At 39.5% G+C, this 21,287-nt stretch overlaps 1 protein-coding gene across 1 annotated transcript; it reads right to left on the bottom strand.

The window, feature by feature from the left end:
* Positions 1-998: 998 nt before the first annotated feature.
* LOC134616290 (myosin-7) lies at positions 999-16,155 on the bottom strand. The gene is made up of 37 exons (XM_063461037.1): positions 15,955-16,155; positions 14,765-14,908; positions 14,522-14,678; positions 14,398-14,425; positions 13,212-13,317; positions 13,036-13,128; positions 12,626-12,689; positions 12,443-12,541; positions 12,253-12,356; positions 11,726-11,864; positions 11,516-11,634; positions 11,281-11,430; positions 11,008-11,178; positions 10,615-10,924; positions 10,417-10,493; positions 10,072-10,277; positions 9,778-9,901; positions 9,431-9,567; positions 9,080-9,335; positions 8,756-8,998; positions 8,474-8,650; positions 8,221-8,366; positions 8,036-8,126; positions 7,564-7,953; positions 7,332-7,458; positions 7,031-7,149; positions 6,747-6,943; positions 6,335-6,518; positions 5,867-6,032; positions 5,650-5,774; positions 5,257-5,565; positions 4,966-5,169; positions 4,563-4,859; positions 4,272-4,376; positions 3,672-3,767; positions 3,258-3,392; positions 999-1,061 (listed from the first exon to the last, which is right to left on the bottom strand). The coding sequence occupies exons 1-37, from the start codon at positions 16,153-16,155 to the stop codon at positions 1,041-1,043; spliced, it is 5,817 nt and encodes a 1,938-aa protein (XP_063317107.1). The 3' UTR covers positions 999-1,040.
* Between the last annotated feature and the right edge of the window lie 5,132 nt (positions 16,156-21,287).

The raw sequence follows: 21,287 nt of genomic DNA, 5'->3' as shown, positions 1-21,287 counted from the left end.
CATTGTTCTGCATGTAGAGATTCTAACACTGTCCTCCTCTGGTTTTAGGGAAGATTTTAATCATATTTATTCAATCATTTTCTGCTATTCAGTCATATTGTTGGAGTATTTTAAACTGAGAGTATTTTCTTTCTCTCTCCTTTTACTTAGTGAAAGTAACTATTTCTAGCACTGCCTCCACACTCACCAATGGTCCTTGTGTAAATAGTAGCATAAGACAACAAGTGGTAACGTTACAGGTATTTCATTGAACACGTGTCACATTATGATGTCTCTTCACTAAAAAAGCTTTGCAGCTAATTTTAAGACATCAGGATCAGTGGTATGGGACAAGACTGAGTAAGAGACATACAAGCACTTTTACTTGAATACAGACTCTCATTATAGCTTTTCTATTTTTTTCCTAAACATATTTTTGTCTACTTTGATTACTGCAGTAACCGTCAGCTTGATAAATCTCAAACACTTGCTGGACTGAGTTTTAAAGGCTTCACACAGAATGAAATCTGCATTTGCAGAAATCTATTTCTGTGGCATACGCTGTATGAAATGATTGTAAATAGGGTGGAAAATGTTTTCAGAATACCCACTAACAGCTAATAAAACTTTGCAGATTTGCGGCTGCAACCGTGAATGAATATCAGAAAACAGCACAGAATTCAACACAAGGTGGCAGAAGTTACCCACCTAACATCACACCCCAAACATGATCCTGTGTAGAAAATATAGTGATTAGTAAACTGATTAGCTTCACATATTGTTAATGTGGTAACACCTTACACTTAATATCAGTTTGTCCTTAAATTCTTTTGGTACTTTATAGAATTTTTATACCTTCAAAAACATTGGTATTTTGTCAGTGATGAACACGTGAAATGTAAGTTTTATATGTTATTATTGATGACTTTATGTGGTGCTACTTAAAAATGAATAAGCACACGTTAATTTGAATGCACTTTGCTTTATTCTACAGTTACTTTGGAGACAAAGGAGAACCAATAGAGAAGATCCCAAAGGTCTTAGGTGGCCGTCTGTGAGTTTCACTCCTCATCTAGCCCTTTCTGTGATGAAGAATGATAAGAAAGCAAACAATGAGAGACAGATTAGTGACTGAGGACTAACAACACTCAAATGTGTCGCACAATAAGTACACCAGTAGTTGCTGTCTTAAAACTAATATTCCCATCGATCCATCCATTCGCTTCCGCTTATCCTGTATCAAAGTCGCTGGGGGGCTGGAGCCCACCCCAGCTGTCTTATGGCGAGAGGCAGGGTACACCCCGGACAGGTTGCCAGTCTGTCACAGGGCTAACACATAGACGCAGACGACCATTCACACTCACATTCACTCCCGCATTCACACCTATGGGTAATTTAGAGTTTCCAATTAACCTATCCCCACTAACTGCATGTCTTTGGACGGTGGGAGGAAGCCAGAGAACCGGGAGAGAACCCACGCAAACACGGGGAGAACATGCAAACTCCACACAGAAAGACACCGGCCTGATGGTGGAATTAAACTCAGGACCTTCTTGCTGTGAGGCAACAGTGCTAACCACTGTTATATTAAAATACATATTAGCTCAATAGAAACGAATTTTATTCACTGAGAAGCATAGGCTTCCATAGTTGAGTGTAGCTGATGAGTGTCTCTACTTATCATTTCATTCTATACTAATATTTATAACCTGCCTAGCTAAAAAGTTACAGCTAAGCCAAAAATGTGTTTTTATCTCTACTTCTATCATAGATAACATTTTACTCAAAAGACATTTATTTTATTTTCATGTTTAAATTCTAAATACCAGCAATGATCTTACATTCAACAAATTCACTGAAAATACTGCAAGTAGCACCAACAGTGAGAGCTGGGCTTAAAATTCAGTTATGACACTGATGAAGATAAAGTATTGCTTTGTCTGCCGCTGTGCTTGAGTTTGGGATATTTGGGGCACTTTTGGGAAATTTGTAAAAGCCTCCGCCCGTCAAATACATCTTAACCTTCCTTGTTCTGTTATTCTTTGTTATATAATATTATATATTATATATAATAGTCCTCAATTCATCATATCAGTGTCTACCTCAAGAAGAATTTATTGTTTTGACATTTAAACTGATATTTTCTTCAACTATTCTAATCTACAAGATTAATATTTTGATTTTAGACTATTATTGATTTTTTTTTCAAGAATGACCATTTTCATTTGCAGAGAATACAATGTTATTAAATCACACTGCAAAATCTAACCAATAAGGAAGGCTTGAGAATAAATAAGTAAAATAAGCAAATAACATAAATCAGCAGGACTCTCTATGATGACATCGCAACATTGATCGCTGTCCAGTGCACTGATATCATAGAATAACAACCACTTGGCAAAAACAACATCAGCGCGTGGGTCAGGATTCTGTTATTGCATCATGTCGGCTTGGACAAAATCAACACGAATGTTTCATGAGACAAGAAATGTAGCTGAAAAATCTTGAAAAGCTTGTCCACATTTAAGGCTCAAGGTGTGTCTTTAACTCACTGAGTTAGCTAATTCCAAATCTGAATTATGGTGCTATAACTGGAAATTTAGACGTTTTTGTTTGTTTTGTTGTTGTTGTTGTTGTTGTTGTTGTTGTTGTTGTTGTTTTAATTTGTTTGTTTTTAAGAAGGTAAAAATATGGGTAAGTAAAGCAACACAGACAATATTTTAGCAAGCTTCACTCACTGCATAAGAGGACAAATTAGTATCTGTCCAAAAGCTGGAAATATATAAACACACAAATTAATCACGAGGTCTTTAAAAAGAACTATACATATATTTAGTGGATGGCAGGAGATAGCTAAAAGCTGTTTGTTACATCCAACCTCCGCCCTTTTTATGACTCATATACTGTTATATTTTTTATTTTTTAACTTCGTAAAAAAACAAATATGTAAAACTACATATTTTTAGTGAAAACTGTCACCTGAATTAGACAAATGAAGAAGGCTTCTGTGAGATAATAAAATAATAATAATACTAATAAAATAAATTGCACCACTAACCAACCACTAATGTAAATGCCACTAAAACAAACCATACAACTCAAAATAAATGGATTTTTAAAGCATCGCTTCGAATGTGTTTATTGTGTCCTTTTTTAATGAGCCATTTTACAAATTGCAGAATAAAAACAACTTGAAATTGATCGTGTTGAACTGATAATGACGTGGTGAGTTATCATGAACATCATAACAGGGGTTGAAAACTAGAGTAGCCGCTTACCTTTGAGCCCACGTCACGACTCTTGGCACGCAGCTTGTTGACCTGAGACTCAGCAATGTCAGCTCTCTCTTCAGCCTCGTCCAGCTCGTGCTGCAGTTTACGGAACTTGCTCAGGTGAGTATTGGCCTGCTCTTCCTACAGGATTCAAAAACAACACAGTTCACAATATTAAGAGGCATGGGGGAGTCGACGTTTCTTGAAGCCACATGATCGTAAAATAAAAGGTGTAGGCACAGATGTAGCCAAAATGTTTGTGTTGCAGCAAAAATATGATATGGCATGTATCGAACAGCTATGTTTAAAACTGGGAAAACTTAAAGTATATGTATGGGAAGGAATATTTAGGTTAAAAGAAAGAGGAAAAAATCAAAGTGCACAACTTATTAGAGACAACTTTGTTAGGAATAAACTCACAGCCTCCTCTGCAGCTCTCTTGTAGGCTTTGACTTTGAGCTGGAGTTTGTCAACCAGATCCTGCAGACGCAGAATATTCTTGCGGTCCTCCTCAGTCTGAGTAAGCCATGGAGACAGATGAGAGAAAATAATGAACCTTTGTAATATTTCTGAAAACTCTGTGGGAATTATTTTATTAATCTGTGTATAAAGGGGCAAGATAAGAGGACTCCTATGACTGGTATATGCTGAAAATGTATATTTGCCTAAGATAAAGCAGCACGTCTAATATTTTATGTCAAGTAAGACCCCTTTACTCATATCACACATCTATACATTAAATGTGCTATTAACTTCCTGTTGCTGAAACTGAAACACAGTAAAGGTAAAAATGTGAAGATATTAAATTCTTTAATAAGAGTCACACCCTGGACTTGCTGCTGACGTTAAGGAAACTTGAATCAATGTACAAAATTAACTATAGCAGGTTTTCATTTGTGTAGATTTCACAATAATAATAATTGATTTGAGAAATTACTGACTGAGTCAATTATCTTAAAGTATATGATTATATATGAATATTAATTATTTATGTAATCAAAATGTCTAAAAAAAAAAGACCTGGTATGTGAGCTCCTTAATGCGTCGCTCGTATTTACGGATTCCCTTCACTGCCTCGCTGCTTTTCTTCTGCTCCGACTCCACCTCATTCTCAAGCTCCCTCACCTGAAAAGATGCAAAAATCATTTTCTACAAAGACTCTGGTCAACCACAAATTTCAAAGCTGCATACATTAAGTATAAACATTTATTACAATTTTAATAAAAACGCATCAACTAAAAGACAGTAAACTAAATTAAGTTAAAAAAAAATACCTGTGATTTTTCACATTTGTGTACTTGTGATTCTTACCCTGGCCTCGAGCTTCTGCACCTGCTTCTTGCCTCCCTTCATGGCTATCTGCTCAGCTTCATCCAGGCGGTGCTGCAGGTCTTTGATGGTTTGCTCCATGTTCTTCTTCATTCGCTCCAGATGAGCGCTGGTGTCCTGCTCTTTCTTCAGCTCCTCTGCCATCATGGCAGCATCAGTGATGGCCTTCTTGGCCTTCTCCTCTGCATTCCTGCACTCCTGCACTGACTCCTCCACTTCACTCTGAAGCTGGGATGTATCAGCCTCCAGCTTCTTCTTTTGGTTTATCAGGCTGGTATTCTGTATATTATTAAGGTATGCAATGCAAGAATATGAGAAAAAGTGTCCATCTGCACTTTAGAAAAAGTATTCATACATCTGCATGGTTGCAGTAAACAGAACTCACCTGTGAGTGCAGTAGCTGCACTCTCTCACTGACATCCAGCAGCTCTTGCTCTGCAAGTTTGCGGCTTCTCTCCGTTTGCTCCAGAGCTGCTCTCAGCTCCTCCAGTTCAGCCTGAAGAAGGTTGTTGCGTCGCTCAACAATGGCAATGTTCTCTTTAAGGTCATCATTGGCCCGAACAGAGTCATCCAGCTGAATTTGGCAATCCTTGATGAGATAACATTATTCACATTAAAATTTATACCCAGTTTAAATGTAAAACATCTGAAAATTATTTCACTTTTTTTAGTTTACCTTCAGATGCGCATGAACAGCCTTAAGCTGTTTCTGGGCCTCGGCTGCCTGCCTGTTGGCCTGGCTCAGCTGGATCTCCATCTCATTCAGGTCTCCTTCCATTTTCTTCTTCAGCCGCAGAGCCTCATTCCTGCTGCGACACTCAGCTTCGAGAGAGCTCTGCAGGGTGTCGATGGTCCTCTGCAGGTTTCTCTTGCACTGCTCCATCTCTTCATCCTTCTCGGCCAGTTTGCGTTCAATATCAGCTTTAATTTGATTGAACTCAAGCTGGGCTCTTAGAATCTTACCCTCTTCATGCTCAAGAGAGGCCTAGTGGGCAAGAAGTTGCAGAATTACACATAATGGCAGGTAGTTTTACTTAAAAATGTCTTATTAATTATTCACAGCGTGTACCTCAGCTTCCTCGAGAGCAGACTGAATCTCACTCTTCTCCTGTTCCAGTTGTTTCCGTAACTTCTCCAGTTCATGGATACTTTTGCCACTCTCACCAAGTTGCTCAGTGATGTCAGAAATCTCCTCTATGGGATGTCAAACACTGCGATTAGGATGACTTTAAAGTTTATTGCTGTGTCTACAGATCCTGTGCACAAACACCACCAGCAGATCCTACCCTGTAAATTCTTATTTTCTCTCTTCATGGTCTCCAGATGATCCAGAGCTTCCTCATATGAGTTCTTCAGTTTGAAAAGCTCAGTGCTCAGAGCCCTCGCTTCCTTTTGGGAGCTCTCCAGCTCGCACTGAGACTCCTCATACTTCTGCTTCCACTCAGAAAGAACCTGCAGTGTAACAAAGGCCAACAATAAGTCTGCGTTTGCCAGATTGATGAAACCACTTATTCCAATATTAAAAACAGTACTCAAGGAAAGACAGCATTTATAACGTTCACATTCAATCTTAACAAACGTGCTCAGAAGGGGGCAGCCTGTTGTGGATTTTTAAAACTACCACACTGTGCACTACGTGTGTTTATATTCAGCTTAAATAGCCCCTGTGGGTGCTGAGATTTTTTCTAGTGTAAGGCTTTAGAAGCCACCTTGCCTATTGATACTTTTGTCACAAACACTTCAGTGTGTTTCACCTTGTCAAAGTTTCTTTGTTTCTTGTCCAGAGCAGCAGCAGCAGCATTAGACCTCTCTACATCCACCATGAGATCTTCAATCTCATTCTGCAGCCTGTGTTTGGTTTTCTCCAGAGAGGAACATTTAGCATTCACTGCTTCAACAGCCTCCTCAGCCTCCTGCAGACGCTGAGCCAGCTTTTTCCTTAAGAAATCATTATTCAGAGCTGTTTAATTCAAACGCAGCTGTGTGGTGGATAACTAAACTGTGAATTCAACTGCTACAAGTGGCTGCTTGGTCATCCAACAGACAAACTTTTTGTTCGTCTTACATTTTAGTAGGAACATAATACAAACAAAAAGCTGATCTGATAGACGAACGGTAAAGTTTCTTTAGGATAATAAACCATCTATTTAAATTTCAGACTCTTACTTGGCCTCTTCTAGTTCTTCGGTCCTCTGGATGGCATCAGTTTCATACTTTGCCCTCCACTGAGCCACCTCAGTGTTGGCCTTGGACATGCCACGCTGTAGTTCAGCTTTAGCCTCCTGCTCCTCCTCATACTGCTCCCTGAGCAGGTCACAGTCATGGCGAGCAGACTGCACTGCATGGGCCAGAGCACTCTTTGCCTGTTAAAAGAAAGTTATATGAAGCGGTGACAGTTTTTAGGAAATAACTGTCTGGTGCTGTCAGCCGGCACTGAAACTTTATTTCACCTTGGTCTCCTCTTCCAGCTGTCTCTTTAGATCCTCAATCTGCTGAGTGTAGGACATTTTCCCTCTTGTGAGTTGAGACACCAAAGAATCCTTATCCTCCAGCTGCCTGGAGAGCTCACCTAATGTTATGGTAAATGTAGATTGTTATTGTTCAGACCCAAAGAACACAAAAATCCTTGTCTGGTTTCAGAATAACAATTGAGTTTTCCAGGTTTAAACACTTTTATACAAAATTGAAGTGGATAGTGTTTTCTATCATACAAACCAGCTACATGTAGGTTGTAGTAAAGGAAAAATATACCATTTTCTGTTTGAAGTTTTGCTTTCTGCATGTTGAAGTCACTGATGCAGCGCTGAGCCTCTTCAAACTTTGTCTTGTACTCATTCATTTGATCTTCCAGTGTCCTGCATGCTTTCTCTAGATTAGTCTGAAATTCAACACAAATGTTCAATATGCATGTATTATATCTATGTCAACATGGCTATGTTAACACTGGAGAAAAAAATTACCAAATAATATGATTTTAGCACACCTTTGTCTTCACAATATGTTCCATATTGGAGACCACATCATCCAGCTCCAGTCTGAGCTCACTCTTCTCCTTCTCCAGTTTCTGCTTGACTCTCTGCAGGTTGTCAATCTGCTCTCCCAGCTCAGCAACACTGTCGGCTTGTTTCTTCCTGAGTGTGGCAGTAGTGGCTTCATGGTGCAGAGTGGCCTCTTCGAGGTCTCTGCGCAGTTTCTGGAACTCGGCCTCCCTCTTCTTGTTCATCTCAATCTGGGCAGCTGTCGCTCCTCCAGCCTCCTCCAACCTCTCACTGATCTCCTCCAGCTCTCTGGCCAGGTCAGCTCTCTGCTTCTCCACTTTGGCTCGAGCAGCTCTCTCTGCTTCGAGCTCTTCCTCCAGCTCCTCAATACGAGCCTAGACCAAAATCACTGTTAAAGACTTTGCTCACTAATAAGTGTTAAACCAGTGATAGCATCACATATTAGTAAGTCGTTACCTGAAGCTCTTTCAGTTTCTTTTGAAGCTGAATGGCAATGGCCTGCTCATCCTCAATTTTATTATTAAGCTGGCTGAGCTCAAAGTCCTTCCTGTGGGGAAGAAGGAAGGGCTAGATCACTTATAGCACTACTTATATATCTTTACTTAATCTGTTTGGAACTATTAGGATGTGAATGTGCTTACTTTTTCAAATGCTCCTCAAGTTGTTGCTTGTCATTCTCAAGGTCCATGAGACTCTCTTGGGTCAGTTTCAGGTCTCCTTCCAGCTTTCGCTTTGCTCTTTCAAGATCCATCCTAATCTTCTTTTCTTGTTCCAGAGAACCCTCAAGCTGAATGTTATTAGAAAGAAGCAAACTAATGTCTCCATAATACAAAGGAAATTGGTTCACCAATCAAAAAGTTAAACTAAAGTGGGTAAGTTCATTATAATTCTTACATCATCCACTTGCTGCTCCAGCTTAGCCTTGGCCTTGGTCAGAGTGTTGACTTTGTCTTCCTCACTCTGCAGGTCATCCAGAGTTTGCTGATGAGCTTCCTGTAAAGCTTTCTTTTCCTTGGTCAGCTTGGCAATGATTTCATCCAATGCAGCCATCTCTTCAACAAGGTTCTTGACCTGTTGCAGGTAAATGATAGTATTACAAATTCTGTGCACAGGTTAGACACATGACTCTTTTTCATACCCTTGTTGTCAGAAATAGAAATATCAAATTAGTCGTACCTTGTTCTCAGTGGCATGCTTCTCCTTCTCCACTTTAGCTAGAGTTAACTCTAAGTCATCGATGTCTTTCTTCAGCTCGGAGCACTCGTCCTCCAGCTTCCTCTTCTTAGCAGTCAGTTCTGCATTCATCTCCTCCTCATCCTCCAGCCTCTCAGAGAGCTCTTTGGCTTTTGCTTCCATCTGAATTTTGTGTTTGATCAGCCCCTCACATCTTTCCTCGGCATCTGCAAGATTATCTTGCTCCTAATATTTGATGATATTCATTAGCGTATAAGATACAATATCCATGGCTGAGTGTATAAGGAATACTGTGATTAGACTTACAGCCTGAACTTGGAGCTGCAGGTCATTCTTCTCTTGGAGAAGAGTCACCATTTTCTCCTCTAGTTCCTTTCTTCGAGCTTCAGATTTTGCATAAGCTTCTTTGAGCTTTAGGAATTCCTCCTTCATGTTGGCCATCTCCTTTTCTGCCTCAGCAGATCTCAGCAGAGGTTTGATCTTGAAGAAAAGCTTCATCCAGGGCCAATTCTTAACCCCCATGAAGGCACGTATGTTCCACTGGATCACAAGAAGTGCATCCCTGTCAAAGATCAACCATTAGTACAACCAAACTCATTATGATCAATAACAGTTTTTTTGCTCCTTTCAGCTTATTTATATTTAAGTCTGTCTGACCTCCTTTCAACAATCTTCTGGAATTCCACTCTTGCGAGCAGACCTCTTGATCGAGCCTGGATTCCCGTGATTATGAGGGATAAACGGTCATCTCTCATCTCTTCAAGTTGGCCAAGAAGACCAGCTTTAAAGAATACCTTTAAGAAGCACGAATGACATTAATGTATTAGTGTTGAAGAGTTGAATTACTTTTACTTTTTACCAGATATTTCAAACTCTCTATCTATCTACTAGATAGATAGATAGATAGATAGATAGATAGATAGATAGATAGATAGATAGATAGATAGATAGATAGATAGATAGATAGATAGATAGATAGATAGATAGATAGACTTTTTTGATACCTTAGTGTGACCAAACTTATACTGGTTGTGATCAATATCCAAAGACCCAAGAAGTTTCTCTGCTCCTTTCCTGCTGTCGATGAACTGGCCCTCAGGGATAGCAGCAGGATTCAGGATGCGATATCTGTAAAATCACAGGTGTAAGTGTCTAGGAGCTTAGTATTATAATTTTTTAAGGAATTGTATAATATGTGATCCTTTTCTTCTTTAAATAAACATCAGTTAACCCAAAAGCTCTTTGAGATTAAAATCTCTCTTTGAAAAGACACATGACCAAGAAGTGGAATGCAATACCTCTGCTTGAAATCTCCATAGAGGATCCTGTTGGGGAAACCCTTTCTGCAGATCCTGATGCCTTCCAGCACACCGTTGCAGCGCAGCTGGTGCATCACCAGAGGGTTCTCCATGGCCCCTGGAGTCTTGGTCTCGTTGGGGATGATGCAGCGTACAAAGTGAGGGTGAGTCGACCTCAAGTTGGTCATCAGCTTGTTCAGGTTCTCCTGATAGCACATCATAGAGAAAAGAATTGCCATTGTCCTTCAAAATACATTACAATTCGAAATGACTTTTAATATCCTAAATTCAGGAATAATGTTTCTATTAACCAATTTATAATATGTAAAATTATACTGATATTACCCTGTGCAAAGCTGATACAGTTTGGAAGGAAGAACCTTTCTTCTTGCTTCCACCTTTGCCCTTCCCACCAGATTCAGCTGTAAGATACAGTTGTTGTTTGTGGGAAAGTGGGCAGGGGAGGGTTGGGCCAGTAGCTTATTACATGATGCTTTAATAATCACTTGTAAACTAAGATGCTACTAATTTTTTAAAACCTACCTGAGTCAGCTCCTGCATAATTTGCAAAGAGAGTTGCAAGCAGTTTGACTGTAGACTTTTGGTACAATGCCACAACAGTCTCATTCAGAGGATCCTTGTTCTTCACCAACCAGTTGTTGATATTATAATCAACAGTCCCAGCGTAGTGCATCAGGGCAAAATGAGCCTCTGGTTTTCCTTTGACAACTCTGGGCTTCTGGAAGTTGCTGGATTTTCCCAGGTGGTTGTCATAGAGCTTAGCTTTAAAGGTGGCATCACTGGCTTTGGGGAACATGCACTCCTCTTCAAGGATGGACATGATACCCATGGGCTAAAGGACAGAAAGTATAAGTGTTTGTTAAGGACTATATTTGTATTAGTTTTAGCTGAACATGTAATTGTACAATGTTTCACCTTTTCAATCAGGTCGATACAGGCCTGCAGATCCATGCCAAAGTCAATGAAAGTCCATTCGATGCCCTCTTTCTTGTACTCTTCCTGCTCCAGTACAAACATGTGGTGGTTGAAAAACTGTTGCAGTTTTTCGTTGGTGAAGTTGATGCACAGCTGCTCAAAGGTGTTGAACTGTAAATAAAGTGACAACAGTATACTCGTTTTTAATACTAGTGTTTGTCCTGTCTGTGTTATTTCTTTTGTTGTTGTTGTTGTTGAATTGAGGATTCTTACATCAAAGATCTCAAATCCAGCAATGTCAAGCACACCAATGAAGTACTGGCGGGGCTGTTTGGTGTCCAGGGACTGGTTAATCCTCACCACCATCCACAGAAACATCTTCTCATACACTGCTTTAGCCAGTGCACCGATAGCATAGTACACCTAATGCAGAAATCCCCCTGTAGCTTTAGAATTTACAGATAAACCCATAATGTAAACCTTATTCAGCTGTTGATCATCTTATTACCTGCTGTACATTCTGTCCTTTGGTGACCCACTCGTTTCCTACTTTGACTCTTGGGTGACAGAGACCTTTGATGAGGTCAGCAGAGTTCAGGCCCATCAGATAAGCGGATTTGTCCGCATCTGAAGAAAAAACATGCAAATTTAATTCTTTCAATGTAAGCATCAGATACTGACACTTTTAACTTTCAGGCTTTGAAAGAGCTCCTCTCACCTTCTGTGCCATCTGCCTCTGCCTGCTCTTCACGCTGCTTGTTCTTGAATTTCATGTTCCCATAGTGCATGATGGCACCAGTCAGCTTGTAAATGCTATTCTTTTCTTCTTGAGTAAAGCCCAGCACATCAAAGGCATCCTAAATTAGAAAAGGGGTATTTTCTTACTTATTTTTACATAGTATCAGAGTGTACAGTGTAGAGTTACAGGGAAGATCCGGGGATAACATGGTATTTGCTCTCTGAGCCTTCAAAATCCTGCATTAAACTAGGACTGTCATCTGACATCAGATATTTAATCCAGTCTATTCAAGTTGTATTCGCTCACATTTCATGATTTAATGATACTCGGTTATAAATACTCCTAAAAGAAATATAAAGTTAAAGCTGACATCTGGAGTGAATTTTTTTGTGTGTTATTTGAATTTACAGCCTGTCAGGTTTAAATGTAGAATACCCAAAGTATTAATTGAACTAATATGACTTAATAGCGGCACAGTTGCATATTATTGTTGCATTTCTACTCACATCAGTGGCCATTAGCTCTTCAGCATCATTGATTGAGGCTACTGTTGTCTCTCCTTGAGAGATGAAGGCATAATCATAAGGGTTGTTGGTGATGAGCAACATCTCTGAAAAGGAGAACCAAAGTTGGATTTTTCATTTTAGTTCTACAGGAGTGTTTTTGCTGGTTCTCGCAACTCAGGTTTTTATTTACCGAGAAGCTCAGGCTTCCTTTGAGACAAGATCTGATAGAAGATGTGATAATCTCTCTCAGCCTTGAGCTGAAAGGTGACACGGGACTTTTCCAGCAGATCTGTAAAGATGTTTGCATTATGTAGGTAGCTGATCATTGCGAACATAGAAATAAATTGGATGAAAGCACAGGAAAGGGACTTACATGTCTCTATGTCAGCAGAGGCCAACTTCCCACTGGCTGCAAAGTGAATTCGGATAAATTTACCCTGCAATGTACGAAGGAAAAAAACATTAAGAGCCCAAGTGTCAGAATATTACTGTATACCTGGAGTATTTAGGAACCACATTATACTTTCAGAAGTATGACAACTTCACCAAGCTGTGAAACATGGTAACTGCAGGTAGTGACGGAAGTGTAACTAGTAAAGTGATAAAGGTGAGCCTCCCCACATAGATTTCCATCTAGAAAATCCGGGCTAAGGGTAACACTCCAGGCATGAGTTTCATTCTGCCTGATTACTGACTAGTCTAAACTCAAGACAAATAGATACAGTACAAGCCTAAGCATAAAAACAACAATCAAATGAGTTACTGTTATGAACAAAACTTTACAAATCTGGAGGAGTTGTCATTCCTGATGGTTTTGGCATTCCCAAAGGCCTCTAATGCCGGGTTAGCCTGGATGATTTGATCCTCCAGAGTACCCTAAGAAAAAAAAAGAAAAACCTTTATTCAAAACACTTACACTGCAGGAAAAGCTCTACATCCTGTAAATTGAAGATTCAAACCTTTTTCTCAGAGCCTGTGTCCTTTTTCCCACTTCCAGCTGCAATGCTGGCAAAGTACTGGATGACTCTCTTGGTGTTGACAGTTTTCCCAGCACCAGATTCTCCACTGAAAACACAAATAGAATGATCAAACAAACAGGACACATTATTCTTCTGGCTGTTCCCTGCACGTCAGCTCCAGTATATCCACCATCCCTCCTGTGCACATGTTCAAGCCATCTTAGTCTCGCCTCTTTAACTTTGTCTCCAAGCTGCTTAGCTTGAGCTGTGCTCATTTCTAATCTCGGCCATCCTGGTCATTCCCAAAGAAAATCTTCGCATTGTCAACTCTGCCACCTAAAACTATTCACCATACATCATAGCAGGTCTCACTACCAAATTGGAAACCTTCCTTTTCACTCTTGCTGCAATCCTTCTGTCACAAATCGCCCCTGGCTCTCGTCTCCACCCACCCAGCCTGCACTCTGTTGTTCGCCTCTCCTGTACACAAAAACATTGCTTCGGATGGTTGACCCCAGGTATTTAAATTCATCTGCCTTTGCTATCTCTTCTCCTTGTATGTTCACCTTTCCGCCTGTCTCGCTCTCATTCACCCACACCTCTCCAGACTTTCTTCCAACAGCTCCCACTTTCACTACAGATGACAGTGTTGCCTGCAAACGTTACAGTCCACAGAGATTCCTACCTAACTATCTGTCAGCCTGTCCCTCACCAAAGCAAGCCAGAATGGACTCAGACCCTATTCCCGTTGCCTCGCCTTGAACTCAAGTAGATAATCCAATCATCTCTATAATAAGCCACCCTCTCTCATTGTACTTGATTTGTCTATGGCAACAAGTGAAAAGCACTATATGAGTTCATTAGAATATGCAATACGTATTAACTGTTTTAGAGATATTAGCGACATTTTAAAGCCTTCTTTTGAATTTCTTTCCTATTAAATTAATGAAATGATGCCAACATTAAATCTTTCCAATATATCATACTAAGATCTTCTGTTCAAGGACTTCATTTACATACTAAACTGACAAAGTACCACTTAAGCTAATATTCCTGTGGTTAAGTAGACCATCGAGCATGTCAGCAAAAACTGAAAGGTTTCCAGATGCCACTTAGTAAAATTCTCACTGTATGATTTACTGTAATTACCAAGATCAAACAAACGGAGTCAAAATGAATGACTTACGTGATGAGAATTGACTGATTTTCTCTGTCTGTAAAAGAGCAGGACATATAAGTATTTTAGGACAACTCTTACTACAAAATCTTATTTTAATTTCAACAAACTTCAACAATGGAAGGTAAATTACCAGTTAGCATGTACTGATAGGCATTGTCAGAGATGGAGAAGATATGAGGAGGAGCTTCACTCCTCTTCTTTCCTCTGTAGGCAACGACCACCTCCTGGTTGTAGACTGGCAGCCACTTGTAGGGATTGACAGTCACACAGAACAACCCAGAGTAGGTCTAATAGTTGGTGAAAAGAGAAGAGCAAAGTGTTAAACATGTAGAATTTGTGGGAGGGCAGTTAGCGTGTTGTGCTGTCAGCTCACGTAGATCATCCACGCTGCGTAACGCTCTTTGAGGTTATACAGCACAGCTGGTTCATGGAGGAAGGTGAACATCGCCATGTCTTCAATTTTATCGAACTTTGGCGGGTTCTGTGGGTGCACATCGCACTCCTTCACTGTGACAGTCTGCAAAAAAGGACACAGTAGGTCAGTGCGGTGAACAGGAGTACACTGGAGGACTGCTGTACCTTTGACAGCCATAATTAATTATGGCTATCCACTTTAATGTGACAATACAAAAATTGGCTTGTTAAAAAGGCTGCAAAAGTACCCATTCATTACATAAATGCACTCATGGTTGGACTGGCTCTTGTCTAGTCTTATTGTTGACTCAAAGCTTTATCCGTTTCATGTCTTAGAGTTAACCAGCTAGTCTGGAAGTTCTTAATGCAGATCCTCGCAGCTGCAAGGCTACAGTGTGAACTTGTTGGAGTCTTTTAAATGCTTTTCATCCACTTTGCATAAGAACCTTAACATTTAAGGAAAAAATAAATATTTTACATATTTTTCTTTGTGTGTGTGTGTGTGTGTGTTTTAGCCAAACAGAGGCTGTAAAATAGTAAATTTCTTATATAACACTTTTCTACTTAAGCATTCAAAGCCTCATTCACCGATTAATACAAGCACTTTTTCTACACCCAAGGAAAATCTAACTTTCACACACATCCATACTCCTGTGAACACATCAGAGAGCAGCTTGGCGTTCAGTATGCATGCCCAAGGATATTTAGGCATGCATACTGGAGACTGGAGCAGCCAGGGACCAAAAGCCAACCTTCCAATTAGTAGATGACCTGCCCTACCTCCTGGGCTACAGCCACCGTCTGCTGATATTGCATCTCAAAATATAGAAGAAATTATGTAAAGCTGTACCTTTTACTACTTGGTCCTAAAAATGGTACACATAATTACCTTGAGGTGTCAAAGTTTATCCTAAGTGGGAAAAGGTTGATTGAAATATATTTTTATTGTACTCTTGCTTCTGAGTGTGTTTGACAAAATAAACAAAATTTCATATATATGTTCAGCTGAGCTCAGCTGTGTCATGGAGAAAATGACTTTTCTGGTTGTATCTATACTACATTTGTTAAAGGAAAAATAAGTTCACACCATTTTGGTCTTAGTTAGGAAACCAGCTGTATGAAGAGCAGCTGTGCCAACAAATCACTCACCTTCCCTTTCTCAGTCTGAGCAGTGACTTTGTCCCCATCACGGCTGGTGATCGAAGCCTTCACATATTCATCACTGGGGTCAGGAACAAAACACTCCTTCTTCATGTCAAACGGGCGAGTCTGGGCCTCCAGACGCTCCCTGTCTGACTTCCTCAGGTAAGGGGCCGCTGCCCCAAATTCTTTCATGGCAGCATCACCCATTTTTCACCTTGTGTACAACAAAAAGGGACAAATTACTTATGCTGCAGATAAAGATTTTTTTTCCTAAATTTTTTATATAACGTTATATTTCCATTTTTCTCCAGTGTCCATTTGGACACACGCTTACCTTTATCCTTACTGAGAAGACTGAGGTGTACTGGTCCTGAGGAAAGATATAATGGAAAATGGTGAGACTGGTCTGCGGCACAGATAAGCCTATAGCATCAAGATCTAATTTCTCTGTTTGTAAGCACCCGTCCTCACGCCTTACCTTGAGATAGAATGGTGACCTGTTGGAGTTTCACCATGAGTTCTCCTTATAAGCAAAGCCCCTCTGCCAAATATGGAGGAGCGCTTTAAGGCCCAGGAATGTTTTTGTGTCTGGTTGGGCTGGGAGTTAGTGAAGGGAGGTGGTTAATGAGTGGTGGAGGGTAATATAGAAATCAGCGGGATAGAGTCTTATCAGTGATGGAGTCTCCCAACGAGGCCATATTAGGAGCTCCATGCATGCAGTGCGGCGATTAATCATAGGTATCCTCAAGCAGCCAGGGGACCACAATTCAATCTTTAAATAGACATGGGGAGGAATTCCTCTGTCATCATCCCTTAAGTGTGCTTGTGTTGCAGGAACAATACATGTCGTACCGAACAGCGACATCCTCATTTAAGACAGGCAGAACTAGCACAGGGTGAAGAATGTTTAAATGTATTTAAATGATGTGTCAATTACACACATCCTGCAGGGGTCTAAAAACCCTTACCAAAAATATATTTTAGTAAAACCTTAAGATATATATATTTATATTTATATATATATATATATATATATATATATATATTCATTATAGGACAAATACTAACATAAAGCTGTTCTTTGTGCACATCACTGTTATACTTGGTGATTAAATAAAATTAAATAAAAAAAAACAAAGATCATGAAATCCTTATTAAGGCCCTGCCCACACATACATGAGATTTTGAAAAAAGATTTCTCCTGTCATCAACTTTTCTACAACATTTTAGACTTTTTGGATAAACTCTTGTACTTGGCGTGCTCTTAGTAGTGCTATCCTTTTTTTCATAAAAAAGGATTTGGAAAAACCCCCGTTTTAAAACCCCCTGTGTGTGTCTGTGTCAGTGTAGTGTAAGACAAGTAGATGACAACACTGAATTTATCTTTTTTTTTTTTTTTTTTTTTGCTAAAATTCAGAGTGGAGGCGATTTAAGTTAGTTATTATGTATCAGTTTTGTTTGTTTGTGTATTCTTTGAATAATTTACTCTGATATGATCAGAAATAAGCGAGTTACAGATTGAAACATAAATAAGTCAGCATTATCTATTTATCATGAAACCCAAGGTAGTTGTAGTGTCTAAAACCCAACTATAAACTAGGTGTGAAAAAAATCATTTAAATAAAAATAATAATAAGTAGTAGTAGTAACTAATAATAATAACTTTAACAATGAAAACGAACTGAAGCAAAATTTTGTACTTACAAAATATAGGTCATTTAGCAATTTAAAACAATTATTATAAAAAATGCTTTGCGTGTAGTTTGTAGTATCTGCTATAAAACTGCCAAAACAAATATGTGGTGCAGCCAGAAGTAGTTTTTATGTTTTATCTATTTTTCTAAAAATTGTGCAAATTTACAAAAACACCCTTAGATAATAGTAATTACGAAACCCACCAAAAACAAACGCTAACTGCAATAAAAAATAAAAACTGAAACAACAGTGGAAACAGAAATGAGAAAAAGTGTGAAAATAACCCCAAATAAAGCCTTAGTGAAAAATGTGTAACCATGTAATCCCTGCTTAGAGCAAAAGAGCATCCTTTGAATATTTTCCCATCCCAAGGATGTTGCTGAAACACAAAAGACGGCGCACAACGTATCTGGGGAGATATTTTAGAGAAGTATGTTATGTATGGTTCTCAATTACTCTCGGAGCTTAGGGAGAGGCATCGTATTGTGTGTAGTTATCACAGAATGAGCTTTGTGGTAACAAAAACAGACATCACATACTGAGTGAGTCAGTCTAAATAAAGAGCATAAGCATTTGAGCTCAACTAGGCGACAAGTGCGGAGTAACACAGACAGAGGTCTGCCACAGGTGACATGCTTGAGATTCATTGAAAGGCAATGATGATGACACACACCAGAGGGCTCAGCATCGCACTGAATCGGTCGTGTTGTGCAAAGGTTACTGTAAAAGGCACCTCCCATTATCAGGCAGCAGCTAGCAAAAGCTGGCCCCATGGTTACAGCCCCGTTTAAATGGCATTGTAACTTTGAGGACAAAGATAACTGTGTGAAATTCCTGCTGAGAACGCGGCACTTGATCGAGGAGAACAGCCACGGAGGCTTTCAGGGTGCTGCTATTGCTTGCAGCCTGGATCAACTGTAGCAGATGATGGTCTCACACTGATCTCAGTCTCACATAAATCTCCTGAGAGTGACAGATATTATCCCACAGCCTATCAAGTGAGAATGTCCCTGCTTCTTTGTGGAGTCGGAGCTTAACTGCCTTCAACATTGTAGCACGATTTACTTTAGGTCATAATAATGATATGGTATGTACAGTAACAAAGAAAAAAAGAATGCATTAAAACTCTGTTAAGTATAATCCCACCACTCAAACCTACTGATATATAGTCCCATTAAATGTTATCTGTATAACTTTAACAATATAATACTGTTTAATATTGTGCAACTTACACACACGCATACATTATGCATAGCACTCATCACAGCCATCCACTAGCACCAGTAATAACAGCTCCTTGAAAGGTTAAGAGATAAAAGAAGGGTCAACAGCTGCTGACAAGAGCTGAGATTATTTCCATTCTGATAACTTCCCCGGCCCTCTTATTGACAGCTGGCGTCAGCTGGAAGTGAGAGATTCCATGCCCTGCTAAAGAGCAAGTGGAGATAACATCAACCTTAAAGGTCAAACGTGACTGAAATATTTTCTTTATGTCACAACAAATACACATTGTCACCGCATACACTTAATTAAATACAAGGTTGGCCTTGGGCCCAGAGGACGTCCACACGACAGGCAGCTATTGTTGCAAACTGTACCAGTGAGTATTATGATTTTTTAAAAGAAAAAAGCCCACTTACATAAAAACAATGTTTTTAATGTGCTTTACTCTGTATTTCACTGTAAAGTATTTATAAAAGTGCTGTGTAAATAAAGTTATCACTGCCATTGTGGGTTAGTTTCGCAGTCTGTCTAGATCTGGAACCAGAAATGTTTGGAAGAATTTCAACAATGAAAGATCAGATGAAATTAGAAGATTAAAAAATGAGAAGATTCTATTGAGAACTTCAAGGTACAGTCTAATATATAGCTTCATATGTGGTCTAATTACAGAAGCAGGGAATTGCTGTGTCATTCATGGCTTGTTTAATCACTCGAGCGTGAGCTCCGATATCTTGTTAATCACACCGATAATCTTCAGCGCATGCTGTGCTGTATGTGGTGTGAGCAGAGGTGTGAATCTGCTTTCATTAGCTCATAGACAAACCTCTGTACCTGTGGGCCCAAACAGGGAGTTAAAGATATGGGATGTAATAAGAGAAGACAAAGGGCTCCCTAAAATTCACACAAAGGGAGTCTGGGGCCTCCCTCTCCTCCCTCCTCCTCTCCTGCCTCATATCAATATTTAGTCTCCAGCGGAAACAACAACCACTAAGACCTGACAGCAGCACCAAGGCAAAGCTCCCCAAAGCTCACAGGTAAGATTAGCAGTTTCTGTAAATGATAAAAGCAATGGTGCCTCTACACCATTGCAACTATTAGGGATCAGAAACAGCTGCATTTTCAAACATTATGTTCAAGATACTGTAAAAAAAAAAAAAAATACATTAATTGCTTAAAAAGTAAATAAACCAACAGAGTCGAACCTGCTAAATTAAGCATGAAGCTCCTGACGTGCAGTTTGTATTGCATCCCATTGTGTTTATTTTTCTGTCGATGTTTGCTTGTTAATCCTCTGGAATTCTCCCCAGGCCTTTGGAACAGACAGATCTGGGCAGGGATTCACTGACCAGCTGCAAGTGATTACAGGCGGTATTACAATAGGTCCAAGTATGAGCACTGGTTTATGTTTGACCTTGAGGTCCAGGCTCTTGGGCTTTCTTGACCTCTATTTTAAGAACATGAATTTTGTTTTTTCTCTCGTCTCTTTTAGTTATCATCACTATCTCGCTATTTAACTTTTCTATTATTTCCTACTTCTTCACTCGACTTCTAATTTTCCCATTTAGGCCTAAAGCTTGAAATATGCCAGTGCTTTGGATTTTACACCATAGCACATGTGTTAGCGTGACTTAAACCTTTCCAGTAAAGAACTACAGACCTACATTACTTGCTTTTAATGTTATTGCAATAGCCAATATTTTGCAAGTGTAGACAACTGCTGTTTCCTTGTTTTCACAGCGCTGACAGAATCTGTTCTGAAGCCTCTCCTTATCGCATTTTATTAAAAGTGATTATTGTTCATGGTGTATTCCCCTCAGCATGGTCTGGTCAGTTTCACTATTATAGATTTAACTGAACACTTGTCTGCATTTGTAATTGTACACTGGTGTGTTCTAATCCAGTGTACAATTACAAATGCAGACAACAAAGCTGAGAAGTCGAGATTAATCCATCCCCAACCACACCCAGGTACTTTCAGCTGTTGGATTGACCCGAAGCAATTCTCCCATTTATCATTTATCATATATCTATCCACAGTAGCTTGTGAACCCTTGTGGATGGACCTGTGTCTACTCCCAGAATCCAACTGGGATGTGTCACATGAAACCTAAATGTGTTAACTACGAGCCACTAACCCATACCTGACTCATGGTTTATGTTATAATCTACTTCAAAGATACTTATTTACTGTAAATGTGAGTGAAGGGAGGACGCCTTCAAATGTATTTGACATCAATATTTTTTAGCAGCTAGAACATTGTAGCTGCATTTTCACCATTAATGGGTATATATAAAATTTTATGTTTTTAACTACCAGTTAATACAGTATAATCCATGTACTGTTGCATTATATTGCATGTGTTAGAGGTCATTCAAGTCTTGTACAATTTGTCATGAACCCACTTTGAAAAAAACAGAAC

This window comes from Pelmatolapia mariae, linkage group LG18 (genome assembly GCF_036321145.2).
Source record: "Pelmatolapia mariae isolate MD_Pm_ZW linkage group LG18, Pm_UMD_F_2, whole genome shotgun sequence".
In the NCBI taxonomy this organism is placed as follows: domain Eukaryota; kingdom Metazoa; phylum Chordata; class Actinopteri; order Cichliformes; family Cichlidae; genus Pelmatolapia; species Pelmatolapia mariae.
Note: the sequence above shows the minus strand (reverse complement) of the source record. Positions and strands in the feature narration are given on the sequence as shown.

Coding starts and splice junctions, on each gene's coding strand:
- LOC134616290 (XM_063461037.1), bottom strand. CDS start 16,155: ATGGGTGATGCTGCCATGAAAGAATTTGGGGCAGCGGCCCCTTACCTG. Junction 9,336..9,430: donor CAGAAGATTGTTGAAAGGAG/GTCAGACAGACT, acceptor GATCTTTGACAG/GGATGCACTTCTTGTGATCC. Junction 7,459..7,563: donor AACATATTGTGAAGACAAAG/GTGTGCTAAAAT, acceptor GTTGAATTTCAG/ACTAATCTAGAGAAAGCATG.